Raw genomic sequence first — 23,106 nt, forward strand, 5'->3', positions numbered from 1 at the left:
CTATACATTACGTGTTACAAATGTATTACTGTTACTGTATAATGTTATTAATATATTTTTACGACAAGAACATATATATCTTTTCGTTTAAATGATATATGGCTGTTACATATATATTTAATTACAATATTTTTAATATATAATTTTAATAATGAAAATATACACAGATATTGTCACATTATCCTACTCATAATTATATTACTAATTGCACAAATTTTTAAAAAGTGATATATAAATGGCATTTTGTTTAATAAGCGTGACCATTTTCACGTTTGAGATAAATAATAATTTACTAATAATATTGCACTTATATTGTTCCCAATAGTGATACACATGACAATAATGTCAAGAAATTATAAAAAATTAGAAATACAAAAAAATATATTAAAGTCGTATATAACTTAAATTCAAATAATGACATAAAAAACTGAAAAGTAATGCAACAAAATAATAGATCTGTCTCTTGAATGTTCATTATTGTTTTCTATTATGTATATACAGAATGAGTCACTTAATCTTAGACACTTAAATATATAACAAATCAAGCAGAATAGAAAGAAATGTTCCTTTGAGGCCTTTGTTTTATTTTTTATATATTTAGGCTTCTAAAATTAAGTGACCCATACCACATGCATGCACGCACGCACGCACATACATACATACATACAAATACATACACACATTCTAATGATAAAATATAAGAGAATTATAAAAAAGTCCCAGTTTTGTGTGATTGTGGTACGGCTGAATTAACATAATTTAACAAGCAGATCAGAGATATTTTATATAATAAATTATAAAAAGTGTTTTTAAATGTTTCACATCCGTTATTTTAGATGAAAAATTGCTGATACAATACGATTGTATTGTTGAACTTTTTTTATGGTTAATAACACATACAATACGGACTGCATATGTCTCTTATCCTTATCATGTATGTACAGTACGATAAAAGTATTAAAATATTTAAGGGAGACAGCTACGTTATCTAGAGGCAAACTGTTTTATCCTTATATTTCTATTTCTATCTTTTATATATACACATATAAAAAAAATTAAGTAAAAACAATATTTATCATTACATCGTCCCACCAAAGGATGGATTTCTACTCTGATATATACGTAAACGATACATCTTTTTTTATTTCTCTTACACAAAATCTTGTCTTGTGCATGTATATATGTATACAAGTTAAAGAAAATCTACAAACTTAAACTGCATATACGCGTAGACGTTCATTGGTTTGCCGCTATTCAGTCTTTTACAAACGTTAATGAGATGATACGCAATATAAAATCTATATTCAACAGTGTCATGTCTTGTATTAGATCGTGCAATGAAACATATTTAAATAATGTGAAGTGTATAATTTTTTAGTAACCTAATCTAGTAATCTAGTAAAATAATATAATTATAATAGATTAGAAGGGATTCTACTTCGTACTTATGTAAAATTTGACAACATAAAAAAGAAGAAAAACAAAATAGGAGAAGCTACTCTATCATGAAATGAACATATATATATATGTGTGTGTGTATATAATAATACGTGTGGTCAAGATTTGAGAGGAAGATAATCCTAGTAAACTTGATGCACTATACAAGAGTATTTACAATTAAATTAAATGTTAAAGACATATATATCGAAATAATTGCGCATACATATTTGATACTATTCCTGTACAACGTCGGGGAAGCCTGGGATTTACAATGTTTGAAATTGCGTGACAAGAGTCTTGGTTGCTTTGGCAATATCGTAAGCGCATGAACGTACTTGCTGTAGACAACGGTCCATGTGCTCGGCATCACTCGTGCATCTCTGAAGGCCCGAACATTCCGCCTGAAGTCTACCGGTGTTACCGTTCAATTGGCGTAAAGCAGATCTGATGTTTTCTTCTATAGGATTCTACGATAAAATATAGATAAAAGTGAGAATCTTTCTCACAATCTGACAGGTCACTGACAAGGTTTGAAGACTATTGTCCTATCGTAGAATTTGGTATAGCAAGCACATTTCGCCGTTTAATAATATTTTGTGTGTGTGCGTGTGTGTGTGTGTGTGTGTGTGTGTAATAAACCAATGAAATGTCTTAAAAATAATCTATCTCACCTGAGGAAATATGGCAGTCAACTCGGCAACGGCGACGCGTATTCTTTCCGCGCAAGGGACAAAAGCTTCTCGCTGGCTAGGATCTTGCATGGCTAACCACAGCTCTTGAATTCTCCTGGTAACTTGTTCCGTTCGTCGTGTCACTTCCTCGCTGGGCGGCAGATTAGGAGCGCCGCATTCCCACAGGCTCTGCGTGTTGTTCCGTGACAACGTTTCCGCGTCGCGTTTCGTCTGAAAAAGAACGGTACGAAGAGACACGGTTACACAGTATGCACGATACAATCCCCCCCCAATTCCAAGTCCACATATATGTATACATATATATAACATATATATAAAATTTAATTCAATAAAAATTTCAGTAAGGAAACAGATTTAAAGAACAAAAAAAAAAACGTAATTTAAACGGTATCGCTACTTTCATTGTCCACAAAATCGGAATCTTTATTAAATATTTTGATGGACCGGAACCGGACCGATATTGTCATTCGGTCCGGGTCCCTGAAAGAGAGAAATCAACGCACTTGGCAAATGGTGGTCGACCACGAAGTTGGTTTCCGTAAGCCTTCTCTCGTCTCGTACATTGATGCCGGTCGCTGATTACCCCGTATAGTAGACGTCTTGATGTCGTGCACTGGCTCTAGTTCTGGCTCTTGTTCACCGCCGACGTGTCCGTTTATGCTGCCATCGCCGGAGTTTTTTACCTGGATTGATATCGTCGATCCTTTAGACCCAGTATTTTAATAATCGTCACATGAAACTTACCTCAAATGAGATGATGCTTAGATCAGAATATAAACTTTCTTTTTAAATGTTCAGCACAATCATACAGGGTGTATCATTTAAGTTGACACAAGTTGAAATATTTCCTTATGTTGGTCAATGCAATACTATAAAGTTAATAAAAAATTCTGCAAAAATTCTCAAAGCTCTATGAGAAGAAAATAAACAATTTCTGTCTCTTGCTATTTTTCTTTGATAGAATCCGTAGTAAGAAATTACCGAGGAACGAATAATTTGTAGTTACTTCTCTTAGAAGATTAGTCTTCTCTATCTTAAGAAATAGAGGTCATACGAAAATATTTTCCAGACAGAAGTTTTTCGTTTCTTTACGTGGAATAAAATTTCGTAGTAAAAAATATTGATTACGGAATTTCAAATTTATTATGATATTTCGCTGTGTCAACTTAAATGGCACACCCTGTACATATATAGTGGACGGTGTTATCGGAAAGAGAAAACAACTTGCTTGTCATGTGCGAAATAAAATCTTATGTAGTTACTTGTAGCATATGTTTCAATTCGCTGTTCTCTTGAGTGAGCTGCTCGACAGTAGTCTGTAACGTATGCACTTGTTCGCGCAGATCTCGTACGGTTGATTCGGACAGGGTCAATTGTTTCTTCAGTACCTCCACCATAGACGGTAGACCTTTGGCCATCGGTTCAAATGCTTCCTGAAACAACGTGGCGCCGCGATCACAATGCTTGCTTTAAAACGGTATCAAGCAAGGAACGTAGAGCATGTTACAATGATCACGCAAAATCAATGTTATATAATGCTGTACGCATTATTATGATTATGATGATGATAATGATGATTATTATGTTATGAACGAATAAATCGTGACGTTTAGTGGTGTACGGATTGCGAGTAATTGTGTGAATAAACGCCTAGCAGCTAATTAATGTTTCAAGAAAGATGGTCAAATCCGGCGCTCTTGGCGATGGTTGCGCATGCACAAACAGACCTGTGCACTTGCCTAATAACACTGCCTACAGAAAAGCCACGTGCTCAGCCAATTCCTTATTCCTCTTTTTGTTACTAGTGGCGGTACCTTCAATATTTTATCAAACAGCGATAAAACATGTCAACATGACTCTTTCATTTTTTTTTATCATAAATCGCACAATTTAAGGAAATATAAGTTATATTCTAATATCGGTTTCTGTATATTCTTACATATATGTGTACATACAAGAAGAATTAAGCGACTTGTATAAAACTGGGTATACTCACGTATATATTTTTACTCACACAGGAATGTTTAATACGGTCTAAACTATTATTCCAAACTATTGGCCTGTTCTTTTTGACTGAACTGGCTATACTAGTTCGAGAAATTTACGCGCGCCGAAGTGTGAGAATCTTGTGCGTAGACACTTCGTGCTCTTCAACGCTTGTGTAAATTTAAACTAAAACTATCCTGATGGAAATATTCTGCTGAAATATCCTCTCAACCGATAATATTTCCATCAGGATGGCGCGGGCAGTTCAGTTAAAGTGGACAGATCATATCGCTATATCACGAGAAGGTGCAGAATTGCGTTTCTTAAAGTTTTGTGTTTAAGGGATAAAGTCCTGAATAATCTCGGATCGAATTCAAAATTATCGTGGCGCGTTCCTACCTTGTTAACTTCGTTGTCGACTTTGGGCTGACTGGAGACATCGGACGATGTGTTGTCGGTGGATGTCAAAGCGTAATCGTCGTCAGACGCAACGCTATCGTACAAGGGCTCGTCATCGGACACCTGTGATCCGTGTTTACCGAGTTGCTCCTTCCGAAGCATAGACACCGCAGGATCTAAAGAGCAATAAACATCGATATGTAGATATTGATAAAAAAGAAATAAAAAAATGCGGAAAATTACATCACAAAAAACTGTGCTTCTATCATGTATTACTCTGAATTGCGTTGTTGGAAAGCATATGCCTTCGGCCCGCCTCCACCAGTAAATCGATGATGAGAGTGGTGAATTCCTTCGGCGTAAATCTCGCCAATTTCTGCCTTCCTTGGTTCCTAGTGGACGACAGTTGCGGATTAACCGGCAGGAATGGTACGGTACACTTCTCCGGGAGGGATGCAGTCGAGAACCAAACTGCAGAAGACCAAGATGTTGTATGCTTATTTGCGTGTTTTCAGTACACGTGTCTCAATGTCGGCATTTTTTATTAAAATCAATTTTAACCATTCGAGCGCGAAGTAACGCGGTGAAAAAGCGCTCAGGATCTAGCAAGATTTTATATATGTACATGTCCAGAGAATGTAAAGGGTTAAACTAAAATTACGTTGCTAAATTTAAACGATCTTTACTCACCCTTCCATAGGAATAGCGTAACAAAAATACATGTGATATCTCGTTAGTAATTGAAATTAACCAATTTCGTCTATAATATGAGGCATAAAATGCTATGACTTAAAAACGTGTACTCACTTGTTTCTGTTTCTCGACGGTCTACTTCATCGTAGACATCCATAGCTAGTTCCTCCAATAAGTGGTTGGGCAACTAAACATAAGAGATAAAGCGAATCGATAGTACACGGCAATAATGAAGGATATACTCGGTATATCCTGAGTGAGGCAGCGTTACGAACCATTTGCAGTCTGTTTCTTCTTTCCAAAGCTAACTCGTTCTTGTCCAGATTGGAAGCCAAATCGGAGATGATGAGATGTTCATCACCTCGATGGCTCGGCTTACGGGAGCACACATGATACGTCAATCTATCTGTCACGTCGTACATATATTCAATTATGCGTTCGGACAAATCTATGTGTCCTGCCATTCTGAAACGATAACGAGAAAAATAGTGAAGAATTCGACCGTGTTGATATATTGTCTGACTGCGTATTGAAAATGTAATTGCTACTCACTTGGCGATATCAGCGGCTGTTTGTCCGTTTAAATCTATTATGCTTGGATTTGCGCCATTGGCTATCAAAAGTTCCACCTGAAGAACTTGTCCAGCGCGAGCTGCTACATGCAAAGGAGTAGTTCCTTTTTCCTAGAAATACATCATGATATTTGTGATTTTATGAAATGATTTTATGTCTTCAGAAAACATAATTATTACATTACACATAATAAGGTTCAGATATATATGTCGTAGGAATCTAGGAATAATATAGAATTATAAGGTATATTTGTACTTGTAAAGTAGTACCTTGTAAAAGTAATTGGGGTTGGCTCCTTGCGCCAATAGCCTCAACGAAGTCTCTAAATTACTTGTACGAACACTACTGTGCAACTGTCTACTGACTTCCTCCTCGGTACAATATTCCTCCTTACTCGGTCGTAATATAAAGGCCAAGTGTTGATGCTTCGCCTTAATAAACTCTGCCTTTATAGGACTGTAAGCAAATAATGTAACAAGAACATAATCCTATATAAAAAATATATATATAAAAATAAAAATATATATATAAAATATATATATAAAATATATATAAAAAAATATACATAGAGTTATTAATTGTAAAGATACTTGATTGAGATATCTAGAATTAAGAGTTCAAAATCTGATACTTAAGAATGTAAAAATTTACAAGAATTCAATGATAATTCCGACAGAATCCAAATATTTGCGAATAAAATGTCTCACATATCACAAGATGGAATTACACATAATCACGATTACTAACTGTAGAGGATCCTTAGCCTGCGGTTTTCTCCTACTAATCTTCGAATTGCTAGGATCTAGCAGGGAATGTTCCCAAATACTGTTGGCTCCATTGTCATTCAACGTATGCACCATCTGAAATATTCCCACTCGGTTACTCAAAGCAATGCGACTTACGCATATTAAAAAAGAAAATACTGAGAAAATCTTTCTTCACATTCCAAGTACTATGTACACTAACATTTAATAGCTGTGCATTCCAAGTACTCTTGTGTAACGACTTAATATGCGACACGTGACGCCCCAGACTGCGATGGATCCCGCAACAATCGTCGCATAGCAAAATAGCTCTGTTTATTGACGCCCATCCCGGCTCTGAAACAACATATCGATCCTATAGTATTGCCTTGATCAAACGGCCACACTGCTTCTGCAGAATTTGATTACAACTTTACAGATTTAATCATAGTCTACAGTGGGCGGTAGGAATACATACATAAGAAATGAGAATAAGAAATTGACCAATCATATTCGAATGTAAGAGGAACAATCGACTATGATTGGTTAATTTCTTACTCTTGCCTCTTATAAACATACTCCTACTGCCTATTGTAGACAATGTTTCACACTTGACATTTAATTGCCTGCAGCCGTCGGCTCAAATCAAAGCGATACCAAAGTGTCCATATTTGACAGAATATTCGACAGGTCGGTGAGAGTTATTTCATCGTATATCAAAAGAGAGAGAGAGAGAGAGAGAGAACGAGAATTTTTTGTAGGACAGGCCTGCAATTATAAACAGAAATGATGCGCTCACCGAGTGCCCCGCAGTCAGCGCACACGTCTGCGTTCACTCTGTGCTTGGGACGTGCCATGCTCTTGTTTTTTTTTCCTCGCTCTTCTCTCCGCTCAGTTAGCGACGCTCTCGCGCATTATAATACCTCGCACTCTCGCGAGCACACGCGACATAATCGACACAATCGACGACGGCGACGACGAAGGCGAGTAACGACGGTAACGATTCGGCACAGGCGTAAAAACATGGATCTTGTGTCATTATGCTCTTATTGCGAGGCATCCGGAAAGAGACGAGGAAGAAAAAAATTGCTCGACGGCGACCGTGACGCCCGCCGGTGGCGAACTCGTCTACCATCGTCGCGCACTAAACTCAGTCGCGAGACCTCGTTGGTAAAACGATACCTCGACTCGTTCCTAGTCTGTATTTTGCGAATAATTTCATCTTTCTTTTTAATCAATACGGACAAGGTCTCTAAATGTGAGGAAAAAAATAAAAGTGAAACGCACATTGGTTCCCTATCGGTAAAAAAGAACTCACCGCGACGTGAGCTTCATTTTCCGACCGCTGGGGTCTAGAAAGACCCCAGGCGACTATTCCCGGGTTAAAAAAATTCACGCACACACACACGCATTTCTCTCGCTATTTAATATCATACAAAATTCCCCGATACAATTTATTTTTCATTAATATTCAGTCATGCAAATATAATAGTTATGATAGTCTAAATATAAAATTCGTAATAATATAAAACTAGTAATACTCTAAATATAAAACATATATATATATATATGTAGCATCGTGTTTACGCGACAAATATATTAAGAAGTATTGTCGATCGATATTACGACTACTTTCTATGCACAGCATTCATACACATATATGTATATAAACCCCGGTCTACAACAGATAGAAGTTTCGAGCTTTAAGCCTTAAGAAACTGACCAGTCGAGTGCGAAGAGAATAATCGACTGCGATTGATCAAATTACTTAGATCTTAAAACACTTGTAGACCGGGACTATAATTTACCTATATTATCATTAAATACTCATATATTATATCGTTGAAAGAAAACGCATTATCGATGTAGAAGGATAACACAAGTCGGGTCACTGCAAATCCGGCGAGTCGGAGTACAAGTTTTGGAGATCCGCGAGTATCTTGTGCGACAGGGAGGTCCTGATGGTTTCAGGATGCGCGTTGTCGCTCGATTCCGCGGAATTGAATCGCTTGACGTTGGGCGTCAGCAAGCAGCTCATGCGCGACTTCAGCGCCAAGTATTCCCTCAAGGGTCTCCCCGTCGTCTTCTCGCCGTCGCTGCGCCCGCTCGTCACCGAAATACCTTTCGACGTGACCGGCGTGACGGATTGACGATGCGCTTCGCCGTTCGTGATGTTCAGCTCGTGCTCCATATTCACGAAACTATCGTTGTCCACTTTCGAGTTCCTCAGGGCTTTCATCAACAGTCGTGCGGAGTGTCGTCTCGCTTTGCACTGGGACTTGGAGCGCTTCGTACGGAACTTCTTCGCGCTCCCTTCGTTCTCCTTGTCGTCCTCGACGACGAAATCGACTTCTCGCCGTATCTCGACGTGGTCCTCCGGCTTCGTAGCTTCGGGCTGGTCGGTTCCCTCAGTCAAGTCGACCGTCCCGGAAGCGTCTTCCGGGCTGTGATCGATCTCGGAGACACGTGGCGTCGATATCGCGTTTATATTACTTTTACCGGTTACTTTCACATTGTCGTTCGGATCTTCAGTCACTCGTCTCTCGCTTTCGATCTTATCGTCGTTGATCACTTTATTCAGGTCGGTCCGCACGGACACCGATAAATTCATCACGTAAGTCGCCGCCAGTTTCAAGCAGGACATGCTCTCCTCCGTCCTGCGGATTACATGTTCCAAGTTGGACGCTAAAATTCGGAGCTCCTTCTTGCTGAGAATCACGTATCCGTCGGGATCATCGTCGACGTCTTCTTGCTGTAAATCCACACGAGAGCCGCTTATAGTCCTGATAGCTCGTAAAGATGCGCACACATCTTCGGTTTTTATCTTCTCCACACCGGGTGTGCATATATTATTCGTTCCCGAGTTAAGATAACTGCCGTTGAACGATTTGATATTCTTCCTCGCGTCCACGTTATATGCGGAAGGCCTTCGTTTGTTTACTACAATATCATCGCTGCTATTTTCATTGCCACAGACGTTACGTTTTAAGATTCCAGTGCCTGAACGCTCTTCTCCCGCCACATCGTTGTTCGCATCCGTTGAATTCGTGCCGAAGAAATGTAAGATGTTTACATCGGACCGATCGTCCGTTTTGTGCGTCTGCGACGATGTGTGCTGTATGACTGACGTCTTGTTATTCTTCTCCCGCGCGACAGGATAGCTCGCAGGTACGTCAGCATCTTCCACGAGAAGCGAGGTACCCTCGGACCCCTCGGATATCCTAGGACACTGGCTCGTAGACTTATCCAAGACACGAGTCTGATTGAGATGTGGCAACGCAGGCATGCTCCGTTTGAATTTGCTCTGTGCAACGTGCATGTCCTTTATGCTGTTCGGCGGCAGTAAGAAACTTTTTCTGTCGTGCGCTTCCAAGTCTTTCCTTTCGGTCACCGCAGGTTTACTGTGCGAATTGTTTGTTCTTACGACCGGCTTGGTTTTTCTTGCGGTGGTCGGCGTTTCCGTAAATCTTAAGTTCCTTCGCACATTCTTCTCGGTATAGCGAAACCAATAGATCATATTTGCTCCTGTAAAGCGATAAATCAGGCAAGGATATGGAGAGTGAAATTGATAATTAATGCGACACAGTTCTATGCTATTCATGAATAAATAAAACAAGAGTAAAACGTGTATACTCACCGCTTTTCTTTTGAGTCGATGTATTCCTCATATAAGGTATGATTTTCTCAGGTTGACTAATTTTAACAACTGAATCTATAAAAATGTAAACATATATCGATACCTAGTAATAGAGTTAATTAAGGAAGATCTATATGTAGAAATATTGAAGAGATTATTTAATATGTACAAGTATTCGATGTTACCTTTTTTCAGACCAGATTTCGAAGGTGTAGGAAGGCCCAATAGTTGTGTAATCTTAACAGGTTGAGATATCTCTCGAACTAAAAATTACATGATATAAATCATACGATGATTTATCAAAATATACAGTCATCATACAGGAATACAAGTAGAAAATTGACAATTTATAGACAAACCTTTGCTCTCAGATTGTGACAACTTAAAATATGAATGGTCCGCTTTATCTTTTAACCGAAACATCTTGGAGTTGCACTAAACAAAAGATACATTTTCGTAAGTCTTATAATATTGGTGAGAAATACAAATATGTGAAAATACTGGTTTTGTTCAGATGAATTAAATTTAACCATTTGCACTTGAGGGCTCCGGAGCCCTCGAGTGCAAAGGGTTAAAGACAACACAATTAAAAAATTCAATATCCACACATATTTCGTACAGAATATATAAATCCACTATTTTTCTAAATAATCCTGTTTTTATATATCAACACAAAATAACATTCATACACACCGTGGAACTGAGAGTTCTTGACATGATCTGTTTTTTCGGGAGCATATATCCAAGAAGACTTATTCTTTCTCTTACCTATTTCTGTCACTTAATTGTTACAATACACATATCTCCTTATTAATATTCTATTTGTAATAACAGTCTCACGAGCACGACACACTTCAAGTAAATTAGCTGTGACCTTAAGTATTATTTCAAATTCTCCAATAACGGTCTATCGCCATGAAGTACAAAATACAAAATGGTTGGGCTGTGTTCAAGAGCGTCGCTTTGTTGTAATTATTAAGGCACAATTTCATAGTAGCATCGAGCGTCGGAGCCAATCAGCGGATAAGAGTCAAACGTCGATCCAATTAGCAGACAATCCATTGTTGGCTCCAATGCTTGACGCTCGAAGCTCCACGTTACTATGAAAAAGCACCTTAAAGTAGGGCTTACAACGAGAATTTAAGACGTAAGATTTAAGAAATTGACCAATCACAGTTGAATTATAGAAGAAAAATCAACTATATATTATAAAATGATTGGTCAATTTCTCAAATCTTACGTCTTAAATTCCCATTGTAGATCCCGCTTTAGTTCCGGTCTATAATAGGTGCTTAAGCTCTAAGCCTTAAAAAATTGGCCAATCACAGTCGATTATTCTCCTCACATTCCGAATTCAGCTATAAGGAACGAACCTATTTTTGTTTTATGCGTACATAATACATTTTATTCAAACTTGTCAAGAATATTTCAGAAACTGGTACAATTGACAGAATTGTCTTTTAAAACTAAATGTTAATGAATTACAAGATAAAATAGAATAAATAGTTTATGGTAAAATGATTAATTGATCAATTTGATTTCCCATTCCTCTTATCACTGAAGTGAATGACGCAAACATGATAATCATTTGTTATCTTATATCATTAAACTCCGACTGTCACTTTATCGAGAATCTTTCGTAATGGGCACATGTATCACGTGATAAATTGATGGCAATTTAATGGGATAGTTATGATATAACTTACGACATACGATAGGCTCGATGGGAGTTACTCTATAAATTGTGCTCATTTGAATCGCTTAATAAATCGACATTTCGCGACAGACATCTGTTATAAAAGGTATGACAAACTTGATTTCAAATTATAATCGATTATTCCGTACATCTTGAACTCGATAGGATATAATCTTCTTCTATTCACTTACGTACTTTTTCCTATTGCGTAACATTTCAGATGGCAAGTAACGAACAAGGCAAAATGATGAACATTTGGAAAAATGCAGATGCTGTGACATTCGACGTGGATTCCACAGTGATACAAGAAGAAGGCATCGATGAGCTTGCAAAATTTTGTGGCAAAGGGGAAGAAATTGCCGAGTTGTATGTTTCCTTGCTTGATTTTTACTATATTTGCTAATCCAATCTAACTTATATACCAATAAACATTATCTGACCTTATACCAATGTTATAATAACAATGCTATAATTTACCCTTATCAACAAGATAACACATATGTATTAGTTATATTGTTAAATCGAAAATTACAACATTGATGTAATATTATTATTAATTATGATATGTTTTTGAGAAATAGTAGCATATTGGAATCATAAGTCACTTTTACATCATATATTAAATATATATTTTTTTCAGGACTAAATGTGCCATGGAAGGTGATATGACATTTCAGAAATCCTTATCGACAAGATTGCAGATAATAAATCCAAGTTTAGCCCAAATAAAGGAGTTCTTGAACACGCACCAACCAAAACTGACCGATGGTATCGAGTAAGAGATCTATTTGTGGAAATATGGAATAAAGCACTTGTATATTTTGTATATCTGCTTATGTATTATAATATCAACAATTGTAAATGTACTTAGAGAGTTGGTGTCAGCTTTACGAGCTCATGGAAAGCAGGTGTTTCTCGTCTCCGGTGGTTTCGACTCTCTCATCATGCCAGTTGCTGCGAAACTTAACATTCCACCCGAACATCTTTATGCTAACAAATTAATGTTTTACTTTACAGGTAAATATTCTTATTATTTCTCATTGTTTCTCATTGTTTTTTGGGACATTGAGACAGACACACACATACACATATATATATATAATTGTATACAGGAGAATATGCTGGATTTGACAAGGATCAGCCGACCTCTAAAAGTGGTGGTAAAGCCGAAGTAATACAACGTCTCAAAAAAGAAAAAGGATTTGAGACAATTGTACATATCGGCGATGGCGCGACAGATTTGGAAGCATCGCCACCAGCAGACGCATTTATAGGTTTGTCAAATAATTGCTTAAGAGTTTCCAAAGGTCTAAGTATGTGTGTGAAGTTAACCCCGCACTTTTCGAATTTTAAGTTTTTTTCATGGTAGTCTATTATGTTTTCTTTATGCTAACCTGTGCCGCAAACGCGAAATGGGTAACATCAACAACAGATTAAAAAATTATATTAGCCCCGCGCTTCTGCCCAAACGAACCCAATTTTTTTTTTAGCAATTTCTTTAATTCGTGCTACGTTGTGCCATTGGAAGAAATAACGCGTGTTACATAATAGTTATATAACAGTACATAACGTGTGTGTTACATAACAGTTATGTAACCAATGTTACAACGGCATATGCCAATTACACTGTGAATATTATCTGTGCAGCACAATTATCTTTGTTGCAGGATTCGGCGGGAATGTAATTAGAGAAAACGTCAAGTCACGCACGCAATGGTATATAACAAATTTTAATGACCTCACAAAATGTTTATAATCATAAAACAATATATATGAGTAAAAAGAGTGACATATTACGATATTTTGTAAAATGTATGATACTAAACTCTTTTGTACAAAAATGTACCGCGTTTCGCCTTGATCGATCGAGTCAGATTTATGAATAACGTTTTCTTTTATTCTACACACAAGTACAATGTATGGATTGTGTGTTTAATGTAGCAATTTATAAGATCATGTGCGATCTACATGTACATTACATTGTATCATATCGATAATTGTTATCACCGCAGTAAATGTATTCACTCATAATTCTGTACATAATTATGTCGTATAATTCGTATCATTTGTATACACAATTGCTATCTATGGACAAGTCGAACATTAAATAATAAAAAAGGCGAGATGGTGAACCGTTTTATACGTATCCTTTCCTTACGTGCGTTTGAAATAATAATTCAAAACTAAATTCTCTCCCCGGCAATACAGAAATTGTCACGCCTTTTATTACTTTTGATATATTATATGATCTGACTATCTTGAAAATTGCATATTCAAGTTTCGACATTGTACCAGTGTATTATACTAATAATATAACAATTACGAATCAATGCCTTGCGTTTTCTCTTGTTTCTTTCGCGAGATCCAATCCTGTATCTTTCGTTGAAGTTCTATGTCCGGCTTCACCATGTCCATAGTAAGCGGCGAGCGATTGAAAGGATCAGTTTGATCGCTCAGCAAATGCCTGAAATATATATTTATTATATATATATATATTTATATATATTATTATATATAAGGTATATTTGTGTGAAACCATAAAAATATAAAATACGCTTCCTTTAAAGATAAATTCAAGCGTAGGAAGGAGCGGCAAATATGAGCCTTATCTTAGTGTGTATGTACGTAATTATCATATATAGTAAACATTTAACATTACATAATAAATAACGGATATCAAAAGACCGGACCTCAATGTCACCCAGTTTTCAAGATATTTGACTTGTTACGTTTGACATTTAGCAGCCTGTATATAATGTTCAATAAGGGACCTACATAAATATCTCTTGCACAAACTGTGTAAACATGTTTACTTTCCCGTACTTTTTCGTTATTTTGACCTCACCTTTATAACTGACATGATTCCTGCGATTCCTTTCTACGTTAATATTTGAGTAAGTTAAATTTATGTAACGACGCATACCTCGCTATGGTTTGCCGATCGATGGTTATTCGCGAGGACGGCAGAATCACAGGATCCGCCATGACGGTCGACATAATTGGGTCGAGGAATTCGTCGGGAACACCCGTCAGAATTTCATCCTCTTCTCGCTTTTGATTCGCGGCTTTCTCCACGCTCTTCGCAAATTGATCCAGGTCTCCCAAGATGCTGACACCACCGATACGAACTACAACGTGGTTTTTAAGATAAATTCTTATGCCCTCTCACCCGAAGTTGCAAAGTTTATTCAAAGTTTATATCAGACGTTAAAAACTTCGTAATAATACACGAGAAAGGGAATCGAATTAATTTGTACGCCTGACAAATCCGTCGAGGAGAAAAGCTTACCGAGCACGTTATCGGCGAGCTTGAAAAGTTCCGGACTGTAGGAACGTCCATCTTGCGACACTGCCAGCGTGAAGCTTTCGCTTTTACTCAGATTGATATAAATTTTGCATATGTTTAACACCAAGTCCGCCGGGTTAAACCCATATTCCTTCTGATCGTTCACCTGGATTCAGACAGGCGTGAAATTATGATATTGTTCTCAGAAATGATACCCGACGAGTCTTACAAAATTACCTTCAGATTCTTCTTATTCGGTCCCACTAATTGCAGCAGTAAATAATTGAGCATAGAAGCGATACGATCCACCATGGTCGGATGGCAAAAGATCGACTTGATTTCACTGGTCAACATTTTTATCGTCTGTATGGTCTTCCTGCCTAATATGTTGTCGAAGCGGGCGATCATACCGATGTGTTGGAGATAGCCGGCTTGTTGGTCGCGCTCATTCGCCGGCATTTCATCCCATTCCTCGTTCTCCCTGCATAATTCACAAATGCTAGTTAGCGTAAATAATTGGGAAATATTTCTCAAAAAAAAAAAAAAAAAAAAAAAAGCGATGCATCGCGTATATTCCGGAAACATACCTAGCTTGAAGCATCTGTCTCAGCTGTGCCATATTCGATAGAGCTTCGTCTAAAAGGAATACAGCGTCGTTCATTAATAGATTGATGAAACGTAAAAACAGTGGTGGTTGAACCGCTTCCATGCTGCCCTCCGCTTCTTGAGCTAAAGCACTGATATATATATATTGTAATTAAACGAAATGCATCACGCGCTTTTAACGAAAGCTATCCTTAAGAATCTGCACGTGGAAGTTAACTTATCCTCGTACTTGTCATATTTTGAGTCAAATTTTGCGCGTTTGTGTGTATATATCATGTGCCGGGCTGATATTGCTGATTATTATTTTTTTTTTTTTCTACGAAATTACATCACAAGTACATACTCACACAAAATTATTGCGGTGTTCGGGAATCTTCCACAGATAATCCATCACTGTGTACATCGGGCGACGATAATTGAACTTCTGCTCGAACTGCACGCTCTGCCCGGTCATCTCGATGCTCACGAATACGTGCAGCAAATTGACGACTATCTAGAAACAAACAAAAACGGTACGTAAGAGAGATTGGTGTGTTCGCTATTATTATTATTACTATTATTGTTATTGTTGTTGCTGATTATGTTTTCATTATCGTTATTATTGTTATTGCAATTATTTTTCGTTGTTATTATTTATCGATAAATTTAATCAAAATTTCGTGAAAATTACCATTATGCAAATCCCGAGGAATTCTGCTCACCTGTTGCCTATGAGGATGAGTAACGAACAGTTTTCTCCTATGATATGCTCCTAAGTCCGGCGATACCGAGCCTGGGGTCTCGTCTCTCGTAGGTAAAAGTGCCTCCAAGCCTTCGGCCAAACGCGCACGTAGATGAGGATTGTACAAGCGATGCTGGGACTCCATCAGAACTATAAGCTGAAAGACCGATATATACCTAATATATGTTTATACTAACGATTATAACTGATGAACGCGCGCGATGAAAGTATGCGCTCCTTCCCGCCCTTGATTTACCTCCGTCAAGATCGGATTCAGGAAGCTCTGACCTTCTTCCTCAAACGTGTCCGGATTCAGGCGACGTATGAAACACAAGAACTCGATGGTATTTTCCACCACGAACTCGGGAATGCACCTGTGTCGCAAACACGAACTGATCGGTTCTCGCGAAATATTTATCCTGATAATGCACGTGTGAATTATAAGTTTGCAACACCCGTTTTCAGACGAATTTCGCAACGCATCCTGTATAGGAGAGAATTACTGAAAAATGAATTCTCACACAGAGAGCAGATACGCTTTCCTATCGGATACGTCGCGAAAAAAATGTTGCAATCTTTAGTCTGTCGATTTTATGTGTGTGTGTGTGTGTGAGGGAGGGGGGGGACTGACCTCAGTGTAGTAGGAACAGTTTCTGACAGCGGGAATGTAACGGATTTGTATTCTATCGGCGCGAAACTCTGCCTGTCCTCCTCGTCGCTCACGTCGTACAAGTTAACTTGTATCAGCCAAAACGCCGTCATCGCGTGAAATCTCGCCAAGTGTTGCAACATCTCTGACACCAGGAGGCTCGCTTTGAGCGACAAATATCTGTGGCCACGCAAATGCATCGTCATTATGACAACCGTATATACCGGAAGGAAATCGTCGATTTCACACGCACTTCGACACACACGTACTTCGTCATTTCGCTCTCCATTCGTTCCGTTATAAGTTCCAGCACCTCGGGACTGCCACCGGTTCGGGCATCATTGTAAGTCCTCTGTATCCTAGCCAGATCCTGATTCGTCCTGCGGAATCAAGAGTGCACAGAGGTGCGTATAACGCAATACTGTCACCGCTGTTTAACACTAAAACTACCAACGGTTAACGTGTGCTTTTTTACCGGAGCAATTTAAACGAGATCTTTGAAGAAAAAATACATAACGTGAAGGAAAAAATATTTATTCGTATACACATTACGACAAAAATTACGGAAAATCTCGAAAAATGCACCTTTAGAAATTGGAGTAATTAAAAGAAAAACGGTCTTTTTTTCACCACTCTGGTAGTTTTAGCGCTAAGAGAGTCATGAGATCGAGCGATTTTTTTCACCTTGTGAATTTATCAAGTATAACTCTGTAGCCAAGATCTAACGCACGATGCGTGAGGAAGAAGCATTCGGTTATGAAGCCAAATGAGTCCGCTACCGGTCGAGTCTCGCTCTCTGGAGTCGGTATCAAACACGTCTCGGAGCTAAGTCCTTTCATATGTACACCACGTTGCAGAGCTTCGGCTTCATCTTTCGCCTGGAAGAGCAAATATCTATAAATAGATACGCATTTTAAAACAGTCGACGAGATCCGAGAAAGCATCGATGACTTGATCGAGTCGAAACCGCCAATTTTCTGCCGCGAGGGCATTCATCAGCCTACTCGATAAACGGAATAAAGTCATGAAAAATAATGGAATTTATTTCGAACGTTAAACTCGTACCTGACTTTTCTGCAGATAACTTGAAATTTTACGAAAAAAGGGCACCGAATGAATTTAACAGTAAACAAGCGTCATATATAATCTTTCCCGAGCTTTTGAACAACCAACCTCAGCGCCGCAGTACGTAGGATCTATCTTCGGTACTCTGTCGTCTTTCAGCTTGCAGAACGGTTGACAAAGGCGTAGCAATACATTGCCCATATTTAGCATGAAACCATCGGAGACGCACAGTATCGCGCCGAATCCCATGCTGGTGTGAGAGTTCCACAGCTTTCCCCTGTTTGCGTTCGCGTGGAGGCAGTTACTCAACCACTGCAGAGTCAAGTGTCGTGTCTCCGATGAACACTTCAGCAAGGAATGGAAAACCCTGTGCATTTGTTCGCTCAAAATATCCATAGCCGACCATATGTTGCTTTCTATGGCACTGTTCGACTGTAATGATATCGATTATGCATCGGTGCAAATTTCTTGTGATTTTATCAGAAGAGAATTTCATCAGGAAGTACTAACTTGACGGAGAGGATTATCGAAAAGATCATACGGCGCCTGTGCCGTTTTCGGCAGGCAGCTTATACAAAAGAGGGCGCCTAGTAACGTGTCTGAATACGCGCAACCTTGGATACTTTTCGGTGTGCTGTGACGAATGATCAGCTTCGCCAACGATTCAATAGAGGAAAACACATGCAGTAAGGTGAACCACTCGTTTTGATAGGTGAACAGATTACTCCGCGCCACGTCTTTGTGAATGATATCAAGAACAGGTGAGAACGACACCGCAATCACATCGTCTATATCGCTGTCTTCGTTTGCTGCTATCGATTCTTCTATTATGTCGATGACAAATATAGGCAATTCTGTCTTTAATATATCGTCATCCGTGAATAAAGCAATAAGCTGATCATGAACCTAAAATAACAAACATACATATCATATATATATATATATATATATATATATGTTACATTGTAATTACATTATATATAAGTTGATTAATATACTTATGCCTGTTTTTATTATCATGGTTTAATCTAATCTAATCTAATCTACGATTAAGTCAAAGAAATCGACCAACTGCATTGGCCATGACTGAACCAACTAACAGGATCGACCAGTTCTGTTGAGTTAATCGTCGATTAAATTTAAATCACAATGGTAAAGACGAGCATCAATTGACCGATGGTACAATTAATGACTTTAATATATTTTGCAACAAAAAAGAAACTTCTGGGGAAACGTATTTGATATAATCATTGTATCATCGAGAAGAAATTTACCTTCTGATTCTGAAACAAATCTGGCTCCTGTAGAGCTGTGTTGGCATTTCTCAGCACAATTTGGCAGGCATCCCTGATGACATCTTCCACACCGTTCTTCATACGGTACTTCTTCAGACGACAGTAACTCTCATAGAGATAAAATATAACCTGAACCTGAGTGACATGACTGTCGAGGGAAACCTTGCAGTTGTTTTGATGCATCACCTTAGCTTTGGGATTTGGCAGCATCAAACGCTCGAAAACGGCGTGCTCGATCGAGTCGGTATCGATGAAAATCAGGGTTCTCTGAACGTCGTTGCTCTCTGAACCCAACGCTAAGCCGAACACATCTGCCATCAGCTGGTCAATTTTGCCTTTGACATCTGAGGTTTTCGTGTCCGTTGCGTTGTAGGAATCATCCTTGATTACATCCGACGACGATCGTTCCGTGTAATCAGTATTATTGCTCTCATCGTCGTTCGCCTGGTTCGCTTGAGAGGAGAACAAGACTGCATCGTTGACCGACGAGAACAACCCGGCGAACGGATTCTCCTTCACATTGTCGCACATGATTGTGTTTCCTTCCTTACAGCAAAATCCCCGTAATAAAGCGCATAGTTAAACCGCAACTGAACCGACACTTTTCACACCATCGGTGTAGTGCGCGAAAAAAAATCTGCTTCTCACGTTACTCTCAGCGTCACCGATGGTTCGTTCCTTTTGGCTAGCATTGACCGTACTGGTTCACGAAATTCAAGCCCTTTGCACAATGGAGAAGCGCAGAGCCAATGGAATAGAGAATAGCATAGGTGATAGATTTCCAACCTATCGGAAACCGTAGGTTTGTTCCTGCTGGTGTTTGCGACGAGTGGTCGGATTTCCGAAGTTCCGTAAGGCCCGTATCATATTGTACATCAAGATTGAGATTAGATTGAAATTCGACTGATCAGAGCGAGTTTGAAGCCCGTATCATACCACGCATTAGGATTGAGATTGAATTAAAATCTGGCCAGTCAGAGCACGACTCACTAAATTTGAATTTAGCGAACTTTGCACTGATTGGTCAAGTTTCAATTCAATCTCGATCTTCACTCTGTAATCTGATACGGGCTTTACAGATAGCGGTGGTGCCTTTGTTTTGTCACCGAGAAGTGACCGATCGGAACTGGTTCGTACTTGCACACAAATCAAATTGCGTTACAATTATCGTTTTGACACTTGATATCGATCGGACGCAGAATTTTCGCACGTTCCATGTAATCAAAGAAACTATCAATCCAATTCACAAAGTTATGGCGACCACAGACATGCAACAGCCAAGTTATGGCAGACCCGATTTCAGGCGTTCGCAAAAACAGGTTAGGAAATAAGTGTTTTAGTTTTTCAGTTTCAAATATATATATATATATATATATATATCGAGAGTGACTTTTATCAAGCCCATTAATCTAATCGACGTATTCAAAATTCCCGTCATTCGAGTACCACCTGCTTCATTATGCCAAACACAGAAATGATTAATTTTTCGGTATTATTGAACGAGACAAATTGCTGGAAATCAACGTCGACAATTCACACTTCTCATTATCTCATTACTCATCGATTCAGTTTAATCTGAGTTTGACAATGTCATTCTGGAATATAATATATAAGATATTCTACTTTTATTCTACGTACCGTTCTGTCCTACATATTCTTTCGATATATCGTAGGGCCTGGAATTAACGCCGGAAGAGGTGAAAATCTGGCAAGATTGCATGAAAAGCTCAAGCGTCATGGTTCCGTCGATATTTGGTGCGGCTCTGGGATACGGCGTCTTCAGGATATCGCGATATCACGCACAGGCCAAGTATGCTGCTGTGGTCGGTGGCATAGTAGGTATGATAATGGGCAGAGTGACTGCTTCCGAGAAGTGCCTAGGAAAAGTAGCCTCTATGCCAAACAGCACACTGAGAGATCGACTGATGGAATTCAAATATGGAAACAGGCATATGGGGTATCTGCTCATAATAGTCTGATCCTCACCTGTATGTTATTCTGTGCTCCTTTCATTGAACTGATGACTCGTTTGTCCTCTTCTCCAGTGAGGCACAGATCTTCAAGGCACCAGATACGGCGTCTCAAGAAGCTCAGGCTATTGACGAGCTGTCGTCCTCAGCGGGAATGGTGTTCGACGATTACCCACAGATGAACTCGTACGACACTTATTCCAGTCTCAACGACAGCGGTGAGTCTCTCGTAAAAGAGGCTGTTGCTCAATTGCTCGATTCTTCATATACATTTCTCGTGGAATATAGTCAGCCACTAAGAGGGGCTGCGATAATCTTTCTCAACGAGTTTCGTAATGTATCTCGTATATAACAGAGATATATATATAAAATAGAAATATAGAATAACATACAATAGGAAAAGATATCTCTCGAGGTTGACTGGAGAACAAATATTCTTGACTGAACACGGGATGCGTTGCGAAGCTTATCGATAAAAAAAAAGGAAGTGTTGCAATCCTTCCGAGACTGACCGTGCACGAGTTACGTTTTGCGCAGGCGACGCTCCAGTCTCCGAGGACACGGATCTGACCGAGACGATCAGCCTGCCGAAGGGCACCACTTACGAAGAATTGAGACAGAAGAATAGGGAGGCTTATTACCAGAAGGCCAGGCAATATTACGCTCCCAAAACGCCGGAGAGTTATCCCGCGACGAGCCGGCAGCAGGCCGCCCCCACACCGAATGTGCAGGAGAAGACGAAATACGGCGACGTCTGGGGCTGAGGAGCCGGCTCGTGCAATTTCCCCGTCGCAGTCTGATCCCGCTGGCGGATCGAAACCGTGTACATATGTATCGATTAGTTTAATCTGAATTTGATAAAAGTCGTTCTGAATTTGAACATAAACAAGATAGATCGCATATTATACGCTGCATTATAATCAGATCAGGGGGAGAGTGGAAATCCAAATTTTCCGCTAAATATATACAAGATGAAATCTGAATGACGATGTATTTGCGCGCATACGACGATCATAGACGTCGACGACATCGGGGCGCGCGCGCGACGGTGATGATGATTCGTAGATACACGCGTTCTTCGGGCGACGGTGGTTTTCCTAAGCGACAACGTTGAATGATTCACGAGCTTAGGTGGAAACTTGAAATGTAACGTAACTCAGAATGTAATGCGTCGTCGTCGTCGTGTAATTGAGCCGCGCGAGAAACGCGCGCGCGCTACGAATGCGGCTAATTGATGGATGACGCCAGTCCGTGATAAATGCGCGTAAACGCAGCCCGCTCGCTCGGGATCACGCATGCGAAAAAGAAAGGGAGGGAGAGAGAGAGAGAGAGAGAGAGAGAGGCGGCTGCTCACAAAGCTCGCGATGTGTACGGGTAATAATAACGTCTAATGTAACATTGCACGGCTCTCTCGACCTCCTGTCCCCCGCGGACCGGCGCACACATAGTGTCATCCCCGCCGCTGTGTCACCTTGACGTGCCGGAGAGAACCTCGCTCACTTCCCTGTCATAAGAGCCGGTCGCCGCACGCGCGCCTCCCCTATACTTTCCATAAGTTAGTCCGATAATTGCCGTTCGGTATTTGCGCGCGCCGAGTGACGCGCCGCGCGTGATCTGTACTCTCTCTCTCTCTCTCTCTCTTACCCCCCCCCCCC

At 39.4% G+C, this 23,106-nt stretch overlaps 5 protein-coding genes and 1 long non-coding RNA gene across 6 annotated transcripts; 2 read left to right on the forward strand and 4 right to left on the reverse strand.

The window, feature by feature from the left end:
* Nucleotides 1-6: 6 nt before the first annotated feature.
* Nucleotides 7-7,651, reverse strand: LOC106750381 (ARF GTPase-activating protein GIT1). Its single transcript, XM_014630707.1, has 13 exons — nucleotides 7,326-7,651; nucleotides 6,750-6,883; nucleotides 6,531-6,643; nucleotides 6,053-6,239; nucleotides 5,763-5,893; nucleotides 5,486-5,675; nucleotides 5,325-5,397; nucleotides 4,794-4,988; nucleotides 4,518-4,693; nucleotides 3,395-3,565; nucleotides 2,636-2,815; nucleotides 2,112-2,342; nucleotides 7-1,907 (listed from the first exon to the last, which is right to left on the reverse strand). The coding sequence occupies exons 1-13, from the start codon at nucleotides 7,381-7,383 to the stop codon at nucleotides 1,707-1,709; spliced, it is 2,040 nt and encodes a 679-aa protein (XP_014486193.1). The 5' UTR covers nucleotides 7,384-7,651; the 3' UTR covers nucleotides 7-1,706.
* A 422-nt stretch (nucleotides 7,652-8,073) lies between these two features.
* Nucleotides 8,074-11,067, reverse strand: LOC106750350. The gene is made up of 5 exons (XM_014630660.1): nucleotides 10,857-11,067; nucleotides 10,523-10,598; nucleotides 10,349-10,426; nucleotides 10,164-10,238; nucleotides 8,074-10,051 (listed from the first exon to the last, which is right to left on the reverse strand). Exons 1-5 carry the CDS (start codon nucleotides 10,899-10,901, stop codon nucleotides 8,415-8,417), a joined length of 1,911 nt encoding a protein of 636 aa, XP_014486146.1. The 5' UTR covers nucleotides 10,902-11,067; the 3' UTR covers nucleotides 8,074-8,414.
* A 487-nt stretch (nucleotides 11,068-11,554) lies between these two features.
* LOC106750352 (phosphoserine phosphatase) lies at nucleotides 11,555-14,189 on the forward strand. The gene is made up of 6 exons (XM_014630662.1): nucleotides 11,555-11,965; nucleotides 12,080-12,225; nucleotides 12,500-12,634; nucleotides 12,731-12,876; nucleotides 12,972-13,133; nucleotides 13,527-14,189. The coding sequence occupies exons 2-6, from the start codon at nucleotides 12,080-12,082 to the stop codon at nucleotides 13,613-13,615; spliced, it is 678 nt and encodes a 225-aa protein (XP_014486148.1). The 5' UTR covers nucleotides 11,555-11,965; the 3' UTR covers nucleotides 13,616-14,189.
* LOC106750353 lies at nucleotides 12,555-13,520 on the reverse strand. Its single transcript, XR_001374933.1, has 3 exons — nucleotides 13,254-13,520; nucleotides 12,727-12,849; nucleotides 12,555-12,643 (listed from the first exon to the last, which is right to left on the reverse strand). It is a non-coding gene; the product is annotated as an uncharacterized LOC106750353 (long non-coding RNA).
* LOC106750349 (ubiquitin conjugation factor E4 A) lies at nucleotides 14,153-20,012 on the reverse strand. The gene is made up of 14 exons (XM_014630658.1): nucleotides 19,461-20,012; nucleotides 18,697-19,092; nucleotides 18,295-18,618; nucleotides 17,806-17,999; nucleotides 17,391-17,501; nucleotides 17,104-17,301; nucleotides 16,729-16,846; nucleotides 16,453-16,629; nucleotides 16,099-16,244; nucleotides 15,733-15,882; nucleotides 15,383-15,626; nucleotides 15,149-15,311; nucleotides 14,783-14,987; nucleotides 14,153-14,323 (listed from the first exon to the last, which is right to left on the reverse strand). The coding sequence occupies exons 1-14, from the start codon at nucleotides 20,010-20,012 to the stop codon at nucleotides 14,179-14,181; spliced, it is 3,123 nt and encodes a 1,040-aa protein (XP_014486144.1). The 3' UTR covers nucleotides 14,153-14,178.
* Nucleotides 20,013-20,548: 536 nt separating this feature from the next.
* Nucleotides 20,549-22,434, forward strand: LOC106750351 (OCIA domain-containing protein 1). The gene is made up of 4 exons (XM_014630661.1): nucleotides 20,549-20,800; nucleotides 21,155-21,438; nucleotides 21,527-21,669; nucleotides 21,989-22,434. The coding sequence occupies exons 1-4, from the start codon at nucleotides 20,735-20,737 to the stop codon at nucleotides 22,213-22,215; spliced, it is 720 nt and encodes a 239-aa protein (XP_014486147.1). The 5' UTR covers nucleotides 20,549-20,734; the 3' UTR covers nucleotides 22,216-22,434.
* Nucleotides 22,435-23,106: the final 672 nt, after the last annotated feature.

The sequence above is a fragment of the Dinoponera quadriceps genome, unplaced genomic scaffold (assembly GCF_001313825.1).
Source record: "Dinoponera quadriceps isolate SergipeBrazil2010 unplaced genomic scaffold, ASM131382v1 scaffold5230, whole genome shotgun sequence".
Classification (NCBI taxonomy): domain Eukaryota; kingdom Metazoa; phylum Arthropoda; class Insecta; order Hymenoptera; family Formicidae; genus Dinoponera; species Dinoponera quadriceps.